Source organism: Amblyomma mixtum, chromosome 3 (genome assembly GCF_055824585.1).
Source record: "Amblyomma mixtum isolate Tamu chromosome 3, ASM5582458v1, whole genome shotgun sequence".
NCBI lineage: Eukaryota > Metazoa > Arthropoda > Arachnida > Ixodida > Ixodidae > Amblyomma > Amblyomma mixtum.
The window spans coordinates 179,137,557-179,153,920 of NC_143014.1; the positions used below are offsets into that span (position 1 = coordinate 179,137,557).

Sequence of the window (16,364 nt, forward strand, 5' to 3'; positions counted from 1 at the left end):
AGGGTAAGGTTATTTTTACCCGTGTCCTGTAAATGCAGGCCAACAATGCTTAGGGTAGGTGTTAACCTAGGCAGAGGATCGACGGCTTGGGACAGCCGCACAGCACACAAACGCCCACCACAGCGTCGATGGTTGGTTGGCCTCAAATAAAATGTCACATACCCACTACGGGGGAGTGGCCAAGACAGAGGCGGTGAACTGCTGGAGCGAGGAGCGTTTATAGAGGAGGAAAAGGAGTAGCAATAGGGCATAGGCTGGCAGATTGGACGACGCAACGACAGGGGACCTGTTAGCTAGAAGATCGAAGACGGGACGATGGCTTTATGTGCAAATTTGAATGCAACGCATGTAGCGGTACAATTTTGCACCGACTGAAAGAGAGAAAAAATTAAACAAAAATAAATTAAATTTAGCATGGGAGAGTGTGTTTACAGAAGAAAATTTTGTACAGCACAGCGCGCACTCCTGTTGCTTCGTCCAAGCGAAGAAGTGCCAAAGGAAAGAACAACCGCAGTGGACACAGGCAGACCCAGCTGGTGAAACGGAATTTATGATAGGCGCCTCCTCAAAGAAGAGAAGCGGTGGCAGAACAGCAGGTATAGTGATCCACCGTCTCAGGTTCGGCACAAAAAGGGCACAGTGGAGAAACCGCCAGACTAGAACTGTGAAGGTAGAAATTTAGCAGAGGAACCCGGCATCGCAAATGCGTGAGAGACCTCCAGTCTGCGCGAGCGCCAGTCTTTGCTACTCCAAGGATGCAGAAGATGCTGATATTCGGGAGATGAAGTAAACGCCAAGGCTGAAAATTCCTGAAATAATGCAATGTCCCTAGCAAAAATTCCAATAGAGATTTGTATGGGTCCAATACCAGATTCTTATTGGTTCTATATGAGTCCTATTTGGATTTGATTGGTTTTATTTGAATTTCTATGGGACCTATAGAGAAGTTAATTGGACCAAAAGACCAACAGCTATTGGTCATATACAATAAGTGTATTGGGAGCATTGGTCCCATAGGACCTATAGCTATAGGTCATACAGGGCCTATAGAAATATACCTATTGGGGATATCAGACCAATACATACCAATATGAAAACCAGATATTTTTATTGACCTGGGTGCACTTGCATTGCAAGCTTTTGTCAATTTAATATTGGAAACTGCAGCTCGACCCCCGAGCTTCATGGGCAGCGATGGCTACTCCAGAGGGCCCGCCTGTTCGCCACGCAGATCACTGGGGGTGGCATTCATTGCCTTTGTCTTTTAGCAGCGGTGACGATGACACGTGCTTTCGTTCCCCGCACGGGCAGTATAAACCTTCAGAAGGGATTATATTCGTTCTGAGCTCTATGGTTTTGAGGGTCAAAGCAGGTCAGAGCTGTTCGGGGTCTTCAAAATCATTTAATATGGGACTTTATCGACAGCTCTCTTCAAGTCAGTGCAGTGGCAGCGATCACTGCAGTTGACCCATGCGGGAAGAGATATGCACGCTGGATAAAAAAAAAAAAATCATATCTTGGGTTACATTCCTATCACTACTAGCGAATCAAAATTTCCCGCGGCGGTGGGTGCGGCCGCTAGGCTAGCTAGGCGCCGAGATACCCTAGTCCCCTAGTGTTCTTGTATTATGCGGAACATATACAGGAACGCTGAGACATTCCAGGCCATATGAACCGTATGCTTAGGCCGTGGCGGCGGAGAACAGGGCGGTGAACTATGGCTACGGTCCATGCTGCTCGCACTACTCGCCCAACCGCACACCTGGCAACCATCTTCCTCTATTGTCGTCACATGCGTCATATGTCTTAACATGGCGGTACTCGCGGTAGTCGCGAGCTGCGAAATAGTTTAGAAAGTGCTGGTGGTGCTGGTGCGGCTTTCGCGCCTATAGTTCATCCTGCACATCCTTTTGAATCTCGGTATTATATAACGTTATGACTGAGCAATTACATCTACGAGGCACCCTGCGGGGCCATAATGGATGGGTGACGCAAATCGCTTCCAATCCGAAGTTCCCCGATACGCTCCTTTCATCGTCTCGAGGTGTGGTAACATTTGCTTTGGAATGTGATCGAACTAACACAGCTAGTCCTGATAAGGTGGAGGTCTTTACCAGTTTTATCGGCATGTGTGGACCTCATAGAAGTACTTGTTGATGCGTGTAGGTAGCTACAGTTTTATTGCTGTTTGCAGATAAAACATTGATCCTTTGGAAACTTACCCGTGACGATATCAATTACGGCGTCCCAAGAAAACGGTTGAAAGGGCACGGCCACTTTGTCACCGACGTTGTTATGTCCTGTGATGGTCAGTACGCACTCTCCAGCTCATGGGATAAAACTCTGCGACTTTGGGATCTCGCCGTGTAAGTGAGCCACGTGACTAATGTTTTCTATCACATGCTTCTTTCACTAAAACGTCTTTTTGGAAGAGTTTGCGCATAATGATTTAGTAAAAAAGCTTTTGCGCAAACATAGACAACCAAAGGAAGATGGCACAAGCGCTTGTGTATGTGCCCCCCCTCCCTGTAGTTGTCTATGTTTGCGCTATAACTTTTTACTTAATCATTCTTCCACTAGCCACCATGTACGCCTGCGGATGCTTTTGCAGGGGGACTGCTACCCGTCGCTTCGAAGGTCACGAAAAAGATGTCCTCAGCACAGCGTTTTCAGCAGACAATCGACAAATTGTGTCAGGATCAAGGGATAAAACAATCAAACTTTGGAATACCTTAGCAGAGTGCAAGTATACCATCAAGGTAAAATTGAGTGCCACCATTCTGCCTTATTTGTTTCATTAGCAGCAGATTCTTGCTGAGGTTTACATTGAATTTGTTTATTTGCATTGTGTTTAGTCGCATGGTGAAACACATTCCATCATAGTGTTAACCAGATGTATGATCTTTATTAATACACGAGGATGCTCAAATATTATTAAGGACTATGCATCGGCATTCCTATCTGAAAAAATTGTCAAATTTCAAACAGATGTGTCACGTGTTGACCGTCACTTGTGTTTGTAGCTCAGCTGGTTGCATGTATGCTTTGCGAATTGTGATGTTTTTGAGAGCGGGCATTTTCAGCAACCATATCATGCTAGTCCTGCTTTATAAAAGGTTGCGTGCGTTACATCTGCTGCAGTGCCCTTCCTGGCATGAATTTGTTACCACATCCTGTTTCACAGTTGCTTCCCAACCTGGTTTTCTAATGACCTGGCTGCTGCATCTTATTGCTGATGTGCCTTCCCCTGCAATGCACTTTAACAAGTGAGTGTACTCGCATTGCCTCTAATGCTATGACGCATGAAGTTCCTTGATGTGAACATGCCTGCTGGTTTTAGCATTTCTTCAGAAGATTCAGAGAGCCCTAGCTCAAAAGCCTGATGTCACGGCCACCATAGTGGTGAACCATGCAGAGCTTTGGCAGGGCAGGTCAGAGCAGGTTTTGTTGAGTGGATCACAGAAATGAGCACCTTCTCGCAGTGCTCCTGGTTCAGCATGGTGGTTGCTGTGACGTCTGAGCAAGCTGTGTGTATAAACTGCTTTCAATAGCGAAGGAAGTGGTCACAGTGTGGGTGAAAGGGCTGGCATGTCACCATTGTTTTGTTGGTGATGTGTGTGAAAGAAGAGCAGTGGGCTCTGCTCATCCTATGCTAAAGTCAGAAATCAACTCAAGTTTGTGCTTTCTAATTGAGGTTGATCCTGTGATCTACCAGCCACACATAAGTCTTGAGCTGTACTGCATTTGTATGCCACTCATTAAGACCCCCCCCCAAAAAAAAAAAAAACTAATGAAGTAGCTGCATTTCAGATCTCTGATTCACTGCTCGGCTCGTATTTTTGTAACCTGCATGTATAAGTGTGGTGCACTTATTTCCAAGCCTGGATAAACATTCTCAAGTTTTTGTCCCTCAGTGCGCAGTGTACAGTGTAACTGTTGTGCAGTTGTCATAGCACTTCTTGTTGGAACATGGCTTAGTCCAGCAGAAGTTGATTCTGTATGAAGACTTGGTAAATTCCTGTTACAAACGTGGTGAAGGGAAGCACGAAAAATAAACAATATGCTTTTAAATTTTACTTAACCATTCACCAGCAGACAACAATTTTAGTTTAATATGCCTAGGGGAATTCCCAGCATGAAGTAGCTTTCAGTTGAAGAGAACGGTTAACATTCACCAGAGTGCTCTCCTCTCATTTGAAAAAAAGAGTGAATCCTTTTGAACCTGTAACCGCTATCCCTTCAAGACAGTCACTCTACTGACTAAGTTAACCAGAACAAATAGCATTTGGTAGGGTATAGCCAAATAGATCAACAGTTCAAAGTGGGAACTATATAAGTCTGATATAGTGAGGAAATTCCAGAATGGAGGGTAGATTTCAATCAAGGGAGTAATGTCTCATTAAAGTTCACTCAAGCACGGTTATGTCGGTATAGAGCAAAACTCTAGTCTTTCTTATGTCTTTGTAGCTAAAAAGGAAAAAGAAAAGTGGAAAAAGAAAGGGGTTGCATTTGGGTCTATTGCCTCTCTGTGGTAGTCGCTGTAATAATTAAGCTGCCAGGATGGCTAGCAGTTCTAGGAGGATGAATTGGTCAATGACTCTTCACTGTGGAGATTTGTGCAAGCTATATAGCTTTCCTTGTAGCTCCTTGCCCGCACTTCGATGTAGATAATATGTAATTACTCTGAAGAGCATGGTTTATCTGCCTTTTGAGTTGTGATGCTTAGGCGATAAAAATTGTGCAGAAAGCACTTAATCACTTTGCAAGCCAACAGAAGAGAATGGTTTATCTACCACTTGAGTTGTGATGGTTATTAGATAAAAATTGTGCAGAATACACTTAATCACTCTGCAAGCCAACAGAGTGTGACTGATTGACTAGCGGTAAACTGAAATTTCACTTGGGAGCCTTGCGAAGAATACAGAACATGTTTTACAGACAGATGACATGCATCTTGTAGAAGAGAAATCTATGAGAAAGAGGAAGTGCGCATTTAATCATATTGCATTCTCCATTTTCCCATGCCCAAATGTGAATTTTGTTAAGCAGCCCTCTGCAAGCGCTTGCCGCTGCCACATGCAGACCGATTGTGGCGAGATTATGTGAGTCTGCCCATAGGCAGTGATGGAAGTGCTGCGCCAATTGCGCCAAACTGCGCCAAAAGAAAAATGCTGCTACATGTTGCGCCAAACAGGCATTTTTATTAGTAATTGCGCCGCATCTGCGCCGAAACGGCGCTGCGAAAACGAAGGCAAAAAAACGTCAAGCGTCAAGCCACACAGAAACCGAAAACATGTCTAATATCATCATTATTGAAAATCCAGGGAAGCCTGTTGTAGCCTTGGCCGTAGCCGGGTCAAGCCGCGCCCGCCTCCATGTTTACACGGCGCACGTTGGCAAGCTGTTCGTCGTGTTTCCAGTGTTAGAACACTGTAGTCGTGTTCTTTGTGGGCTGCCTTCAGGTTCGCTACCGGGTACATGGCGCTTTCAACGATCAGAGGTAAGTTTCGAATATTTTTCAGGGTGATTTATGTACCCTTTTGTAAGATCGACACCGCGTTTAAACGTTCTTGAGTTCCTGGCGCAAGTCAGATGGCGATATGACTGAAATTGCGTCACCTTTTCCCGGGCGCGCGTCTCGCCAGTTCTTTCAGTCACGGTAGCGGTGTTTATCGTTATGCGGCTGGAGTCGGCACTGTGCACGCGGAAACGTCCTCAGTCACGACGTTGTTGCGCGACGTCGAAGGCTCGGTACTTCGCTGTTGTTGTCCACCGCGTACTGTGGCAACGCGGTGTTGGCAGCATGAACAGCATAACGAGCACGCTTTGCACCCTGACTCATTTTCCGTTTCTGACCGAAATAACGCAGACCTAGACTTTTTCGCACCAGTGGGCACGGAGAACTACTCGACGACATTAGGGTTAGCACGCTTCAGGTGGCAGGCGCGGGCCTTTATTTTAGCCGATCGAAAACAACCGCATTGGTCACTTGGTTTAAATCGCAATAGAATCGCACGTTGCGTATAATTTTTGTACAATTTTTCATGTTGCGTGTTGCTCGCGGTTGCTTAAAAGAAAGTAAAAATAAAAGCGCGGGCTTTCAAACGAGGCCAAATAGGCGCTGACGGAGCGCGTAGTTCGCTAGTAGCAGGCGGCCGAAACAGTGTGACTTCAGATTCAGACATCAGTTTAAAGGTCTTTGGCGCGTATTGGATTGACATGAAGTAAGCTTATATGTGTATATCTATTTGTATTTTACAATCCGAGCCAGCAGTTGTCAATTGTCAGTAGTCTGAAAAAAAAATTTTTTTTTTCATTATTTCAGGGCGGAAAAGCAAGTTTAAGGCCCAGGTGCTAAATGAAGAGGATGGCAATGGTGGCTGTATTGCTGTGTGGTGCAGAGCAGGACCAAAAGAGGAGGAGGCCACTTGCATTATCTGCAACAAAGTTATAAACTGCTCACAACATGGCGTAAATGCTGTGAAACGGCATGCTTCTAATAAGCAACACGTTGAAGCTTGCAAGCAACACAGAAATGAGCTGGGAGTTTTGAAGAAGCCTGCTGCTGCTCAAGCTCTGTTGACATCATGCCTTCTCGCAAGACCGGATGTATCTGAAGCAGATCGTGTCACATTGGCAGAGACTTACTTTGTTCTTGGTTTGGCTGTTTCTGGGATACCATATTCATGGGGGGACACCGCAACCTCGCTCTTCCCTCTGATGTTTCCAGATTCAAAGGTTGCAAAAGAATTTCAGTGTGGCAGAAAAAAAGTCTCGTATATAGTGTCGGATGGCCTTGGGCCATATTTTAAGAGAGCAGTTGTTGATGAACTTAACAAGGCGGATGTGTACTACACCATCCAAATCGACGAAACTCCTCTTCCGGAACAACGGTGCCAACAGCTGGAAATTGTAGTTAGGTACTTTTCTGAAGTTTGCAAGCAGGTTGTGGTGGAGCACTTGTGTTCATTTCACTTAGGGAGTGCAACCTCAGATGTTTTACTTGCACACGTGAAGGAAGGCATCCAAGACCTTCCTCAAAGGAATATGTTGAGCTTCTACAGTGATGGCCCAAATGTTATGAAGAGTTTGAAAAGAAAGCTTAAGGAAGATGTAAATCCTGCACTGCTAGACACAGGAGAGTGTAGTTTGCACAAAGTTCACAACAGTTTTGCAAAAGGAATTGAAGCGTTTGGCAGTGAAGTGGAATCAACTTTGTTAGATGTGTACTACTACCTGAAAAACTCTGCTGTTCAAAGTGCTGTGCTCAAAACACACCAAAAGTGTCTTGGCCTGCCAGAAAGTGTCTTCCTTCGGCATGTAAATTCACGTTGGCTCACCCTAGGTCCTGCCCTTGAGCGCTTTATTGAGCAGTATCCGGCACTTAAGTCCATGCTATTAGACGTGAAGCAAACGGCTCACTCTTCTGGCACAATGTACAAGCGCCTCCGACAAAGTCTCAGCAGGAAAGACCTCTTCCCAAAGGCACTTTTTCTGAGGAATGTCGCAGATCTTTTTGTTGGATTCTTGAAACTTTTCCAGCGCTCTGAACCTCTACTCCACATTCTGTACGAAGAAATGGTGCAGCTGACCAAGAAAGTTCTCAGCCGTTTCGTGCGAAGTGATGTGTACCGTGACCTGACAGGGGAACAGCTGAAATCTCTTGACGTTGAATGTCCAGGAAACTGGAAGGAAGTTGTTGAGATAGGTGTGGACACAGAGGGCTCCCCTTTTTTGGCTTTGATCTATTTCTGCCACAAGAACTGGTGCTTTAAATATTTAACTTGTTTTATCACACCATCTGTAACTATTCACATTCTTAATTGTTCATTTCTTGTCATTCGTGTTGACTGTTGTGTGAAATGTACAGTGTGTTTCATAATAAATAGCTGTAATTGTCAGTCGCTTCAGTGATGCTTTCAACACGGGAGGTACACTGGCGTAATTTATTCGCCATCTGCTCCAAAAGCAACAATGGTTGCTCCAAACTGGTATTTTTTCTGCTCCGAAAACACCAATGGCTGCTCCAAACTGGTATTTTTTCTGCTCCGAAAACACCAATGGCTGCTCCAAACTGGCATTTTTACTGCTCCGAAATCTGCTCCAAAAAGTAAAATGCTGCTTCCATCACTGCATAGGTTAACATTAAAAAAAAAAATAAAAAAAGACATTGCACTACTGTGACCCATGTTCTGCTACTGTGACTCACGTTCCGTACTGTGACCCACTTCGGCGAGGCGCTATCTGTGCATGCATGGTTGGCCTTGAGGAGCGCACACCTGTCATCGTACAGGTGCAGCTGGGTCTCCGGGAAGTGGATCACGGTAGCGGAACACTGATTGGGCTGCGTTAGAGCTTTTTTTTTCTCTTTTACACATTGATTTTCTTTTCAAACATCGTTACTGGGCACGTCAAAAGATGGTGCACTGTGATGTGTCATTTTTTTTCCCATATACCGCATCGTTGCATAAGTCACATTGTTGTATAAGACGCAATGGCAGAAGTTCAAACTACATATTTGTCCCTTGGAAGCAGCAGAAGCTACGATGTTGACGGATTGCAGATAGCTCCGATAAAGCATGTGCTTCACATAACAAGACCTCTTTTAACACAATTAATTTAATATTCATAACGGGCGTTTCCCCTGAAAGAAGGTTGCTAAAGTTGCCGTTATTTTCAAAGGGGGAGATCAAGGCTGCATGACTAAGTACAGGCCAATATCAAGTCATCCTGTTTTTTCTAAGGGCATGGAAAAATTAATTCATGAGAGAATGAGCAGCTTTTTAAACAAACATAACGTTGTTACATCGTATCAGTTCAGATTCACAAAAAAAAAAAAGCTTGACAGAAAGTGCACTACTCCTCCTGAAAGAATTAATTTTGGGAGCTTTTGAGTGTAAAGAGTACATGCTTGCGTTATTTATCGACTTTTCAAATGCATTCAACCACATTAACCACAGAACTGTTACTGAAAAACTAGAATATTATGGATTTCGTGGTAGCTTCTTGGTCCTTCTGAAGAGCTACTTGCGGGATCGCCAGCAGCAGGTCCAAATTAATGATTTCAGATCTGAGCTGAGAATGGTCCAGTGCGGTGTTGCATAGGGCAGCATTCTAGGTCCCCTATTATTTAACATCTACATTAATGACATAGTTAACATCGACTCAACTAGCCATTTCATAATTTACACTGATAACACTACCTTGCTTTTTCCCGGCCTTTCTTTACCCAAACTGCAAGTCAAAGCTAGTAAGGTACGAAGGTAGTAAGATAAACAACTGGCGCATTTCAAATTCACTGATTCTTAACACCCCAACACAAAAGCTATATTATTTCGCCCTCACAACAACAAATAGATACTGATATCAACCTATTGGCTCTAATGACATAGAAATAACATCACTAGTAAAAAGCCTGGGCTTCCGTTTCCATGAGAATAGGTGTTGGAACTCGCATATCACCCACATTTGTTCCAAACTCGCTCGCACAATCGGCACTGATATCAACCTATTGGCTCTAATGACATAGAAATAACATCACTAGTAAAAAGCCTGGGCTTCCGTTTCCATGAGAATAGGTGTTGGAACTCGCATATCACCCACATTCGTTCCAAACTCGCTCGCACAATCGGCTTGTTGTCATGACTGTTTTTTTTTTTTTGGCACAAAACATTAAATTGCTACTCTATAATTCATTGTTCTTTTCCGCGCTGAGCTACTGTTGTCGATTTTGGGCACTACCATGCCAACTAATATTAAGATTCTTTTTAGGTTACAGAAAAAAGAAATATGTGTCATTAAAAATGCTAACTTTAACGCGCACACAAAACCCACTCTTTGATGAATTGAAGCTTCCACCCATCACCGCACTGCACAATTCAATGTTTCACGCTACCGCCACGGCTATCCAAAAATGACACATACCTCAAAGATCTTGCCTCATTTACTTTACGTAAAGGCCCTTTATGGGCATTACATAGGGGATTGAAAAAACCCATAAAATCTTCGAAGGAAACACATAAGTTGGGTTAAGGTTAAGTTATGCTTGCATTTCAGCGCCCTTAACGTATATGTATGATTATATGTTATACGTTAACATGATAGCAATATATATTACATAAATCGTTTAACTAGTTATTTTCTTTTTAATGTTTATTAAATATAGTGCCAAAGAAAGTGAGGCAGCCAAGCTCTCCCCGGGTACTTGCCTTTTTTGTGCTGGTATGAGTGTTAACATGTCTGTTGATTTTCATGAGAGTGGTTACCGTGCCAATAAATGAATGTGGTTGTGTGCCAATCTTCACTTGAAAAAAAAAATCCTTTCTTTAATGGGTTCCTGATAATGCTTGCAGAGAAAATTGGTGAAAGATGATAGTAGCCAGTTATGTGTGGCTGTGTTCCTTTGTTGTGCATGTTTCAGTTCGTAATAACTTGTGTCATACTTGACCTGTACCCTAGCTTAGCTTTTGAAAAGCCTCATGCAGCTTGTCTTTAATGAGTAGATTTATAGTAAGTTGTAGCTAGCCTACACAGAGTTTTGTGTGTTTTTTCAGGATAGTCAGCATGAAGATTGGGTGTCTTGTGTGCGCTTCTCACCCACACCTGGGGACCCCACGGTTGTCTCCTGTGGCTGGGACTGGAAGGTGAAGGTGTGGAATCTAGCAAACTGCAGGATGCGTGCAGAGTACAGCCATTGTGGCTACCTCAATACTGTCACTGTGTCTCCTGATGGTACACTTTGCGCTTCAGGTGGCAAGGTGAGTGTCTGTAGCTGCTGCCTTGTAAGTTTACTGTCAAGCCTTGAGCAGTTTATTTAGTATAGAATGTTGTAGTCTGAGTGCCGTGTTCATGTGTGCACAGGAGCCATGACTGAGCGGCGCACCATGGAATCCACAAAATAAGTAGTAGTGGCTATCCCAAGAATTTTGTGGATTCTATGGAGCGCTGCTTGTTGCACGAAGCGAAACCGGATGGCAATCATGTGCTGCCATACCTTATGTACCTGCCATAAGTGAAGCGTTGGGACATGTCCTGCATGCACCGCAAGTTGTGGCACGAGCTGGTGAAAGTGAAAGACAAACTAAGAAAAGAAAGATTTGCTGGCGTCGTGCACAAGATTCCTTGTGATGGGTGCAACCATAGTTACATAGGCGAGAGTGTGAATTTTGAAAGGCATTTAAAAGAGCACACGAACGATGTGAAAAACGAGAAAGTTGTTTCGAGCACGCTTGCCGAGTATGCCATATCGGCGTACTCGGCAAGCTGCTGGGAAGAGGCTTCCATCATCACAAGGAAAGGAATGGCCTTTCACGGCAATACCTGGAGTCACTGGTGATTCAGTCTAAAAAGAAAACACTTGATCGCAATGAACGTAATCTGCCACCAATGTATGCAAGATGCTTTGACCGATTATTGAAATGTATTTAAATGGCTTATTTTGCAGTGAACAAGGCTTCCGTATGGAAGCTGAAACGTAGTCGTCTATTGACCCAAACCTTTGGTGGGTGTTAACTTTTCAGTGTGCAAAATGAACTCATTCTCTGACCAGAAGAGATTTTGTCATACCTTAGATTTCGTTCTGCGTGACGTTGTAAAACGACTGAAGCTGCAGGTTAAGTGTTCAGAGTTTTCTCATATGCTCAGCATAGTGGGTTGCTGGAACATTGGATTTTCTACTTGAAGTTGTTAGTATACCCTACATCAAGGTAAACCTAGTGGAGTCAAGTGTGGTCATGCCTGTCCGGATTACACAGTATGTGGAAGTTGCTGCTTGGGTCAGTGCACTGTATTGACAGTCTGGGTCTCACCACAGACTGCGTTGTGAGTGCTGCACAAGTCTTACTCAATCACTGCAAGAGAAAAGAACGGGGATCTCCTTAGGGATTTCCTTGCCTGCTCACTACAGTGAGCAGGGAACCACTGTAGCACAATGTTGTGGTGTAGTCCACAGGCATCAGTGTGTAGTCTGTTATGTTAATGTCAACAATAAGTGAAGTCATCATGTACCTGTTTCACTGATGTGCAGTGCAGTTCGAGAATTAGGGGAGGTAACTCACGCTGCACATTGTCTTTTCAGAGTACAGGCAAAAGCTGCTTGCAGAGCAACCAGTTCTGTAGCACCAGGTGATGACCAGTGAATGGGGCATACGCTTCCCCTCATGCTTACAGGCACTTCAGGCAATTGGGTTTCATGGCGACGCTGAATTAAATTTTCTCCCGGCTGCGGCGGCTGAATTTCTTTGGAGGAGAAATTCAAGAGGCCCGTGTACTGTGCGATGTCAGTGCACATTAAAGAACCCCAGGTGGTCGAAATTTCCGGAGCCCTTCACTACGGCGTCTCTCATAGCCTGAGTCGCTTTGGGACGTTAAACCCCATAAACCAAACCATAAACCAAACCTGAATTAAATTTTCTCTTGTGCATTCGCATCCCGTAAACTTTTGCTGTCGACTGTACCACAGTGCGTATGGGTTCGAGCGAGCTTTGCATAGCACAGTGATACATTGTATTCATCACTTGTTATTTCAGTTATGTCTGATTGCAGTTGCATTTTTTTTTTTAATGGAAGGTAGCAGAGGTGGCATTATAGGCAAATCTTAAAGGGGATGGTTTGGTGGGGTTGGAGGACTGCTACTTGCCTCATGCATTCCTTGGATTCTCTTTATTGAAAAATGTGTGTGTGTGTGGGGGGGGGGGGGGGGGGGGGGGGGGGTCGGGTCGGGTCGGGTCGGGTCGGGTCGGGTCGGGTCGGGTCGGTATGGTTTTTCAAGGAAAATGTTTTGTTTGGAGGTGGGGGGAACTCTTAAATTCACACTTGAAGGTAGCTATTTTATGTCATCGGGTTTGTAATGGAGGGAGCAGTATAAGGAAAATAAAAAGGTTGAGCCTTCTTATCGCCAGGTGTTATTGCTATTACTTGCTTAAAGAGGCCTGCCCAATGATGACAGCATGTAACGGAACATTTTGTGTCGACTGACCACTGTGTCCTGCAATGCTGAGTGCTGCTTCCTCATTATCAGTTTGGTTTCTTTAAGTCTGCCTGCAGTATGAAAATCGCTTGCTCTTCCATGACTGCCCAGGACTGCAAAGCCAACTTGTGGGACTTGGAGAAGAGTGAGCTCAAGTGTGTTCGTGACAACCAGGACATAATTAATGCATTGTGCTACAGTCCAAGCAGATACTGGCTTTGTGTAGCCACAGGGCCTGCTATAAAGATTTGGGTAAGCATTCTGTTTGCTTGTGCAGGATCAATCAATTCAAGACGTGCTCTAAGAGATCAAACTGTGGAACCTGTTACTTTGCCATCATCAGTTAATGAGACAAAGTTTAGCTTTAAATTTTTTGTGTTACCTGTTGTAAACAACCGTTTTGTACATTTATCAATGAGTACTTTGGTTGCACATGATGCCTCTTTCAAAAGAAACTGCATTTGTAAATGTTTTGTACTGACTGTTGTACTGGCATGTTGTGAAACTGAGCATATGTGTGATGTACTTGTGTCGGTGGTAACAGAAACTTGGGGGCATTGTTATGCGCTATCTGGAATGTTAACTTTATTAGTCTGTACTGCACTGTAGAGGAAGCCTGCACAGGACTATGAATAGGGCACACAATGACCAAGAGCAGAATGATGGTCATACTTTTGATTTGCATCACTCTGGTGTCATTTGGATCAACCAGAGAAAGCATGTAACAGAATTGAACATGGCAGAGCCTCCCACACAATAATGCATGCTCAGGCTGCCATGTCACTGCTGCCACTACCACCACTACTTCGTGTTTTCGTCCCTAGTCCTGCGCCAATTTGCCTTTCTCTCTCTCTCTCTCTTTTTGCTGCCTTACCCCATGCAGCTCTGTCATTGCCTTCCCTTTCTCAACAACTTGTGTGCCACACTCTGCAGCGTGTTCCACTCTTACTTCTTTCCTTTCCACCTTCATTTACACACTCCCTTTTGCCTGCACATGCAGCGTTTTGACCCCCCCCCCGTTAAAGTTGGCTTCTCCTCACAGCTCACCAGCCATGTGGTTGAAGCTGCTGCACCTTTCTTGGAGGGCAAAAAAAAAAAAAAACCACTACATTCCTATCTTGGTGCCAGATATAACATGAGGTGTGTTCTCAAGATAGTGTGAGGAAAAGGATAAGTGCAAATATAGTCTGCTATGGGAAAGTCTTGCATCTTCCACATGCAAGGTGTTGTCGTTTTTGCTAATTTATTGAAGTGCAGTGCCTGCTAGGAATAAGTCCCGAGTTACCACTTCTCTTTTCTTAGGCCTAGTGTTGTGCATTTGACAGAAAACAATATGAGGTCAAAGATGCACGTGTCTACTTGCATGACTTCTTGAGGTAAATGCTAACTTTGGCATGGCTGCTAAGACAAGGGTAGGGAGAATGTTTAATTGATAATTTAGCTTGGAAGCGATCCCTTTTAAGAGAGGATAATCATGTAAGTGCAGGGGACTTCTGTTTGTACTCTGAGTAAAACTGTGGTTAAGTAACAATAGCATACTTGGTGTCTCCCCTATAGAACTTGGAAGACAACAGCCAAGTGGACGAACTGTGTCCTGAAGTGATGACACCAAATGCCAAGACGGAACTGCCACAGTGCATTTCATTAGCATGGTCAGCTGATGGTCAAACACTCTTTGCTGGCTATACCGACAGTCTCATAAGAGTCTGGCAAGTCTCTATTGGCGTTACTCATTGAGCATTTGCTTGCTATATTATGTGTTCTGTGAATTCAGAAGGATCTTGATTTGAGAATACTGGCTATGAACAAATTCTTGATTCTCGTGGTAACAAAGGAAAGTCTGAAAACAAACATTTTATGCTCTTTCTCTTCTGCAGTCTGTTTATTGAAGGCAAATGGTTTATCTGACTGAATCCTACGTAGATTTAAATTCTGATGTCCCATTTTGCTCCTTACGCTTGATTCTTTCTGTGTGTGTTAGTGTGCCCTGGTTTTTCAAAATTTCTGTTTGATATATTAGTATGCAGTGTTTCAAATAAATCTGCATAATTTCAATTTTGTGAGTTTCATTCTTTGGGAATTCTGCAGTTTATAAAATTGCAGTGGTTTTGAGTGTAATGTAGTTGCTTTTATTGTGTGTGCAAAAAAAAAAAAGGGCTGTTTTATGAACATAGTGCCAGCTTCTCATCAGAAACATGTTGTTTAATTGAAACAGAAGCAGTTTGCTGGAGCAAGTGTGACATGTCTAGTAATAATTTTCAAAGGGTGCGCTTTTATGGACAACTATAAAATAAAAACAATGCTTTCTGCAATCCTGTGTTTAAGTCGGTTCTTATAGCTTGGTAGACAAGCTATGTCCCACCGGAGTGTAGCAACATCGAGAGTGCTGCATTGTTCACACGTTGCCATGTTCCTCTGCCCTGCAGTTTTGATAATAGTGCTTGATGCATAGCGCAAGGCGTTGTGATGGGCTGCCTCCAGATGCATGTGCAAACTGACTAGCTCAGGGAAGCACTACCTGAAATACCCCAGGTTGCGGAAGGCAAGAGGAATACCTGGTGAAGGGGTGCTGTGATGGCATCAGACGTATAGTGTGCCTTCCCTTAAAAGTCGAGGAGAAAGGAAAATTTTGCTTGTGTAAGCTAGCTGGCCAGCATGCGAGAGAAACTAGTTTGTTAAGGGCGTGGCAGTGAAAAGTGTGGGGTACAAGATGAAATTTTTATTTTTCGGCATAGAGGAATGAAATTCGGCATGCTTATTGGGAAGTCCACTGAATGCTTAAATACAAAATTTCACTGCACTATCTGTAAGTAGTCTTGACACTATAAATTTTTATTTTCTTCATTGCTATACCAAACTTGCCGAAAGCAAGTTTACTATCTATATTGCTATATGCCAAACATAGTAGGAACCTGCAGTCACTCTTCAGTTTTACCCAAAGGAATAGTTGATGCAGTAACATTCTCAAAATATTTTTAGTGCCCTGAATTTTTTCTACACGGTCTACAATTGCATAATGCACTTATCATCATGTAAAATTTGTGACAGAGTGAAAAAATGAGAAAGTAATTCAGAAATACAGGAACGTCACTGCATAAAGAATTTATCAAGGAACACAATGCAGCAAATCGCATGAAAATTCGTGAAGCCATTGTTGTGCTACGCTTTCTGCAAGCAGGGCAGTCTGATCAAAAAAGTTGTACAAGCAGTTCACGACCATCAAAATGCCCCAGGACTATGAGGTTTAGTGTCTTTAGCTGTGGGGACCTTCGTATATCTCCATCCTTCGTTCATTTAGCCCTGCATGCCTTTTTTTTTCTAGTGGTCCGTTCTGCTCTGAAAGTAAGTGTGAACTCGCGCTCCATGACCGGCACCGCGCGAAGTAAGTCGTGGACAC

At 43.8% G+C, this 16,364-nt stretch overlaps 2 protein-coding genes across 4 annotated transcripts; both read left to right on the forward strand.

Annotated features, from left to right (window-relative positions):
- The first annotated feature begins 1,707 nt into the window (after positions 1-1,707).
- Positions 1,708-15,279, forward strand: LOC149352857 (small ribosomal subunit protein RACK1-like). Of its 3 annotated transcripts, none has more exons than XM_089582068.1 (6): positions 1,708-2,044; positions 2,195-2,366; positions 2,612-2,759; positions 10,554-10,649; positions 13,079-13,219; positions 14,525-15,279. In XM_089582068.1, the coding sequence occupies exons 1-6, from the start codon at positions 1,936-1,938 to the stop codon at positions 14,702-14,704; spliced, it is 846 nt and encodes a 281-aa protein (XP_089438194.1). In that variant the 5' UTR covers positions 1,708-1,935; the 3' UTR covers positions 14,705-15,279. The 3 variants fall into 3 exon arrangements, with proteins under 3 accessions (XP_089438194.1, XP_089438195.1, XP_089438193.1); XM_089582069.1 differs by having other exon boundaries at positions 10,554-10,643; XM_089582067.1 differs by having other exon boundaries at positions 1,716-2,044; positions 10,554-10,757.
- Positions 5,361-8,148, forward strand: LOC149352858 (uncharacterized). Its single transcript, XM_089582066.1, has 2 exons — positions 5,361-5,500; positions 6,326-8,148. The coding sequence occupies exons 1-2, from the start codon at positions 5,479-5,481 to the stop codon at positions 7,912-7,914; spliced, it is 1,611 nt and encodes a 536-aa protein (XP_089438192.1). The 5' UTR covers positions 5,361-5,478; the 3' UTR covers positions 7,915-8,148.
- Positions 15,280-16,364: the final 1,085 nt, after the last annotated feature.

Bases quoted from the DNA above. Each gene is read 5' to 3' on its own strand.
- LOC149352858 (XM_089582066.1), top strand. From the start codon at position 5,479: ATGGCGCTTTCAACGATCAGAG. The intron at 5,501-6,325 runs GTAAGTTTCGAA...TCATTATTTCAG, and splicing joins GGCGCTTTCAACGATCAGAG to GGCGGAAAAGCAAGTTTAAG.
- LOC149352857 (XM_089582067.1), top strand. From the start codon at position 1,936: ATGACTGAGCAATTACATCTACGAGGCACCCTGCGGGGCCATAATGGA. The intron at 2,045-2,194 runs GTGTGGTAACAT...TGCTGTTTGCAG, and splicing joins GCTCCTTTCATCGTCTCGAG to ATAAAACATTGATCCTTTGG. The intron at 13,220-14,524 runs GTAAGCATTCTG...TCTCCCCTATAG, and splicing joins GGCCTGCTATAAAGATTTGG to AACTTGGAAGACAACAGCCA.